Below are 6,601 nucleotides of genomic sequence, written 5' to 3'. Positions count from 1 at the left end.
AAAATCGCATAACAGCCGAGCATACACCCAGCAGCGCTGCTGATGCCTGAACGGTATGTGGAATGAAGTGGGCGGGCATCGGGAGGCCACTATGGCACGGGGCAAGCACTATGGGCAGTCTATCTGAAGTGTACCTGGCGTATAAGACGACCCCCCACTTGGAGGCATATTTTTCAGGGCCAAAAAATCGTCTTATACGCCGGCAAATACGGTAGTTTAAAATGTAATATACAAAAAAAGCAGAATCAAAGCAAGTATAGGCTTTTCAGAGCTTTTATTTAAGCTTGCCTTATGAAATTCCCCTTGATGAAAATAAAGACTTGTTCTTATCAATAAGAATGAATTAAATGTTTAGAAAATATATCAATCACTCTGTGAAAGGGCTGATTCTCCAGAAGCAACTAATGTACTAAGTACTTATGAGTAGTGAGTAGTCTTAGAATTTTTAATTTAGAAAGTTTAAAAATTATCAACATAATATAAAAACCACATTCTAAAATGCCATGTTGAAATAACATCTTCAGACTCATAAAATCTTAAAATTTTGAAGGGTCTTCAGAAATAGTTTCATAATCTTAGAAAGCCTCATCTAAATTTCTAGAAGTTGGAAATGTTTAATTAGAATTTATATGCATTCATGCATTTCTACGTGTCCATATTAACCTAAGAAATAATTTAAGTAATCTCTGCTAGAATAGTGACATGGATTCATTTATGCTATGGATTAGAAGTCTCTAATAGGTTGATGTGACCAGTAAAATCTTGGGTCCTTCAGAAGAATGTTCAACCAGAGATCAAACACACCTTTCAAACAAAAGAAATTAAAAATAAAAATGTTGGGGACCTGAAGTGGCACTGGCTACTGGAACTGGAGAAATCACAACACAGATACGTGTAGACTCGCACAGTGGAAGTCTGACAACTCTCCAGAGCCTCCCAAGTTCCCTAGGGTTTTTTAAAATCTATATACATTTTTTAAGTTTTTAAAAACAAGGGATGGGTCTAATTTTGGGTAATAACTCTGCCCAAACTCTGATTATCCCTAAAATCATCAGGGAAATAGTTACAAGAGTACTTTCTCTTGGACTATTTCTGATCAATCTTGGTTCTCTCAAAATACCTCTTTGAACTTGCATTTTCACAATATGTTGGTATGAAGGCAAATAAGTCCTACATTTCTAACTTACTGGTTCATTTAAGGGGAATGGAGGATCTAAAGGAATGTTAAGTGGCAAGAATACTATCTAGGGAATTAATTTTATTACCAAAAGAGTACTTGCCTGTCTTAAAGGAAGTCGCCTTCTCCAGAAGTAAGAAGACTTAATTTTAAATTACATTCACTGGACAAATAGTCGTTTTTTTAGTCTTTATTGTTGAAAATATTACGTATGTCTCCCTTTTTCCCCCATTGACCCCACTGGCTCCACCCCCCATCACAGGCCTTCGCCACCCTATTGTCTCTTGAACTGATCAGGAGTAAATAGGTAGCACATAAGAGCAGTTTAAAATATTTCCTCTAAGTTCAAATTGTAAGACAAGTATAACATATTTACCTTCTCAGTGTGTACAATATCAAATGATCATAAAATTTACATTACCTTCATATCTCCAATACTGGGATGAGGTGGAGTTTTCATCTGAGCAATAGTATAAAGTATATCATGGATGTGATTATTTAAGTACAATACAGGATTAGCTATGACTGTTTTTGTTGATGCAATACTTGCTGAAAGCAGAGGTAGGGTGGTAGGTAATGGTAGTGGAGACTGGAGCTGCTTCACTGTAGTTTCCTGTGGGTAATAGATTATTTTTTCAAAGTAGTTAGAGGAGAAAAAAGCAATTTATAGCTACCTGATAAAAATACTAGTGATTGATATTAGAATATAAGAAGTATAAGCATCTGCCAAAACCGGTTTGGCTCAGTGGATAGAGCGTCAGCCTGCGGACTGGGGGGTCCCAGGTTCGGTTCCGGTCAAGGGCAAGTGCCTGGGTTGCGGGCACATCCCCAGTGGGAGATGTGCAGGAGGCAGCTAATCGATGTTTCTCTCTCATCGATGTTTCTAACTATCTCTCTCCCTTCCTCTCTATAAAAAATCAATAAAATATATTAAAAAAAAAAGAAGTATAAGCATGTACCTATTGCCCCACCTACAAAAATTTATTGAGCACACATTATATACCAGGTACTATGTTAGATATAGAAGATAAAGATGAGTATGACATAGATGTTGTCTCCTTTTAAGCCTACTCCTAATTCCCAAAACTCTAGTCTAAAAAGAACCATGTAGATAATAAATATCTGCCTCCTATAAAGGAAGTGAGCATGTTCCTCTAGATTAGCTAGTAGATTAACTAGAAAAAGGAGCTTTATAGCTATAACTGGAAGAACTACTGAAATTGTTAAAATGACCAAGATTGAAAACAAAATGAAGTTCATACCTGCTGTGATTCTTGTAGCAAAAATTTGAGTTCCATCCTTACTGAGGCCAGACCACCACCTTGGGCCCCATGGAGGCTACAGTAACTAAGAAACACTCTCAGGAGATCTTGGTTTTTCTGCAACCACAATTTTCGTCTCTCAGCATGCTCTCGTTTGGCCTGCAATCTTCGTCTTTCTATTTGGTGACGCTCATAGGGATCAATATCTGGTTTGTCTACCATCTCTTCCTGATCCAGGAGATCACTTTCTACTTTAGAATATATTCTACTGGCATATTCTTTAATAACTGTTTCATGATTACATATCTCATGCAAGGCAGCAATTTCCTTTTCAAGCCAGTTATAGAGTTGAAATCTGAGTTTTCCTCCATCTACTTCATAACCTGTAGCCAGTGTTCTCAGTTCAGTCATAAGAATCTTTAAACAAGCTCTGAATTTTAGTTGTTCAGCAATCACATCAACTTCAGTATCACCTTCAGTATCCTCTTCCTGAGGAGTCAGTAACATATTAGGGTCTGACGCTTTCTGATCTTCTTGTCTATCTTTTCCCTTGACATCTGTACTTTTCATTACTAAACCAACTGCATCTTCTTCTTCTAAGGCGCTGTCATGATCTTCACCCCAATCTAGAGTAAGGGGTTCCTCACCAATTTTTACTACTGGTTGACTCCAATCAAATTGTGATGAAGTCACATTTGACCAATCAATGCCAGAACTGCTTTTGCCATCACTCAGAGTTTTTGATTCTGAAGGTATATCAACCATTTTCTTAGAAATAAAATCAGGTGGATCTTTTTTTGTAGGTAAAGCAGGTATTTTGGTAACTTTGGGAATTTTGGAGAGTACCTCCAAGGCTAAAACAGGACATCCAACTTTAAAATGAGCATTTGCAGTGGTAAAAAATAATTTTCTTTCTATGAGGTTAATTTTATCAACAAAGTTTTTCTCAGTTTTGAGGCCTACAGTTGCCAAAGTTCCTTCAGGGGAGGCAAGATTTCTTCGAATTAGCAAAGGATGAGTTCGAAGGTAGTTGTAGAAACTAAACACCACTGGATTACAAGATTTGATGATAACTATAGAAATCAAGCAGATACAATCACAAGGTACTACATTAATTTGTATTTATGTTAAAAATAATAAAATATATCAGCATTTCCTCAAAATAAATATTAACCCAGGATAAGTTAAACTATGGTACATCCACATAATCAATAAAATTTCACGACTGAAACTAAAAGAATTTCCCTATGTGTTGCTATGGAGTTATGTCCAGGATATACTATATAAATGAAGGTACAAAAAGCAACATATTATAAACTACCTTTTATCTGAGAAAGTAGAGAGGCCATATGAACACACACACATGCATGCAGCACTTATATTTTTTAAATGGAAGGAAAACACACACACAAAATTGCTTAATTGCTTCCCTAAAAGGGAGGGAAGAACAGGGTAGAGAGGTCAGGAAAGAAGAAGATAGATTTCTCTAAAAATACCTTGGTTTTATATATTTTATTTTAAAATGATGTCAATATCTTATAAAATAAAAGGCTAATATGCAAATAGACCAAATGGCAGAACAACTGAACAACCGGTCACTATGACGTGCGCTGACCACCAAGGGGTGAGCGCAAAACATGGCCGGCCTCAGTAGAAGGTGGCAGAGCACAGAACATGGCGGGCGATGGCTGTGGCGGGATGGTGAGCAGGTGAGCAGGGGCGCCAGACCAAGGTGGGGCGCCAGTCACTGTCACTGGGGAGAGCCTCTGGTGGTTACTGAAAATTCTTTGCTCCCACACGCCGCAGTCCCACCCAGCATTCGCACCCACTGCTGGCGCTGGCCCCACTCGCACCTGCTGCTGGCACCCAGCACTGGCCCCGATCGCCCCTCGGGGCTTCTCCATCTCCCCCTGCTCCTGAGGGGTGATCAGGGCTGGCAGCAGCCTCTTGCATCCACTGATGGTGCCAGTCCCGCTCACACCTGCTGCTGGCGCTGGCCCCAATTGCTCCATGCCGTCAGCGGGTGCAAAGGGCCAGCCATGCGAGCGGGGTCGGCACTGTCAGCATGTGGGAGCGACAGTGGTGGGAGTAGAGATGCTGGCAGACAGGGGACCGGGGGCTGTGGTGGGAGGGGCCAGGTGGGGGCACAGAGGATGGGCCGAGACCCGCCTCTGAGCCCACTGCAGCCTTGCAACCCACAGTTTGTTTCAAGGTGCATGAATTCATGCACTGGGCCCTCGTTTTATATAACATTAAATGAAAATCAATTTTTTAAAAAATTCACACACAAAAAAAACTAGAGAAATGATTTTGGGTATCAAGTTGGTAGCATCAACCACACTGAGAGGAACTATAAGGTGACTTTAAAACAAGTAATTTAACTATACATCCTTAGTAGTACATATCATAAAAACAAAAAAAAATGGACAAAAAAAAGAAAAAGTTTTAACTGCTCTCAGTAATGTTATTATGAAAAATATTTACATCATCATTCTGAAACTATAACATGCATATTAAGTAGCAGATAATTATATTAATGCCATGAGAATCCAAGCTTTTCATTATAGAACACAAATTTTAAATCCAAAGAGAAAAAACACTATAATCCATATTTCAACTTGAAATTTCAGTATGAACTCATGAATTCTTAGGGAAAATAAATTCCTAACTCCATTCATTGAAATGGCCTAGAAATTATGACCAAACCAATAGCAATGAGAACACCTGTGCCCAGGCTGTGGTCTCTCCATATAATTTCACACTGAAAGGAACCAGAATTCTTTGGAGAAATGGTCATTTACATGTTTAGGGCAGGAAATACACAAAATGAGCCTGAAATATCTTGCCAAACTAGAAAGCAAACAAACTATTAAGGAATAATATCAAAAAGATTCAAAATTTGAAAAGGCTTGCATTGATTATAGATGAATAAACTAAACATTAATAACAAGCTGCAATGGATTAAAACACAAGTCTATCTAAATCTGTGAGTTCAAAAATAACTTTTAAAAATATAAAATCTAATCGGTCAACTTCGTAAAATGCTAGGGAACCAAGCTACTATTTTGAAAACTGATAAAAAGAATCAAACATTTATGTTCCCATCACTATACATACTACTGGACTTCAGAGTAATCAAACAGTTGCTAAGGGAGACTGTACTCTAGACAAGTATTCTAGCTCATAAAAGAAGGATAAAACCACATTATTAGAACATCATCATTTTACAACCACTAATGAAATAAAAAGGAAAAAAGCCAGCCCCGGTGGGGTGGCTCAGTTGTTTAGAGCGTTGTCCCTATACACCCCGCTTGCAGGTTCAATCTCTGGTCAGGGCACATACATGAAGCAACCAATGAGTGCTCAAATAAGAGGAAAAACAAATCGATGTTTCTCTCTCTCTCTCTCTCCTTCTCCCTCTTTCCCCTCTTCCCTTCCCCCCGTCTCTCTCTCTAAAAAAACCAAAACAAAACAAAAAAAACAAACAAAGAAAAAACCAACAAAACAAACCCAATAAATATATATTTTTTTCATCTAGGCAGTGATCATTGATGGCGGTTAATACCACAAAAAGCAAAACAAGCTAACTTCACAAGTCCCCTGATGGACAACACCTATGAAATATTTCCGCCAAAACATCTGATAAAAGCCTCTGAAATCTTAACTGCCAATTTCTAGGAAATAGAAATCTGAAATTTTCCACAATAAGTTTTTAAAAACTTACCTGGAAAACATTAAGAAATAAGTTGAGCCTTTCTTCTATAAAAAATTACCCAGTAATATTAAAAAACTAGAGGCCTGGTGCATGAATTTGTGCATGGGTGGGGTCCCTCAGCCTGACCTGTGATTGGGGTCGATTGTAGCCAGACAGCTGGGGGGAGAAACTGCAGGAGGTTGGCCGGCCTCAGGTTGGCTGTGAGAGTGCACTGACTACCGGCCAGCCAGGGAAAGGGACTGTGGGAGGTTGGTCAGCCAGCCTGATCAGGGGGAGGGACCACAGGAGGTTGGCCAGCTGCAGGAGATTGGCAGTAGGAGCACACTGACCATCAGGGTCCAACTTGTGCGCTGAGTGTCTGCCCCCTGGTGGTCAGTGCGTCATCATAGTGACCAGTTAACTAGTCACTTAGGCTTTTATATATATATTAGAGGCCGGTGCACAAAA

At 39.2% G+C, this 6,601-nt stretch overlaps 1 protein-coding gene across 1 annotated transcript in view; it reads right to left on the bottom strand.

The window, feature by feature from the left end:
- Positions 1–6,601, bottom strand: part of DMXL2 (Dmx like 2) — a 145,315-nt gene that overhangs the window by 30,180 nt on the left and 108,534 nt on the right. Inside the window, 2 exon segments of the mRNA XM_006755995.2 lie at positions 1,599–1,790; positions 2,440–3,512. Of these exon segments, the coding sequence (XP_006756058.1) occupies positions 1,599–1,790; positions 2,440–3,512 (1,265 nt within the window).

The sequence above is a fragment of the Myotis davidii genome, unplaced genomic scaffold, assembly GCF_000327345.1.
Source record: "Myotis davidii unplaced genomic scaffold, ASM32734v1 scaffold132, whole genome shotgun sequence".
Taxonomy (NCBI): domain Eukaryota; kingdom Metazoa; phylum Chordata; class Mammalia; order Chiroptera; family Vespertilionidae; genus Myotis; species Myotis davidii.
This window is presented reverse-complemented; position numbering and strand designations above follow the sequence as displayed.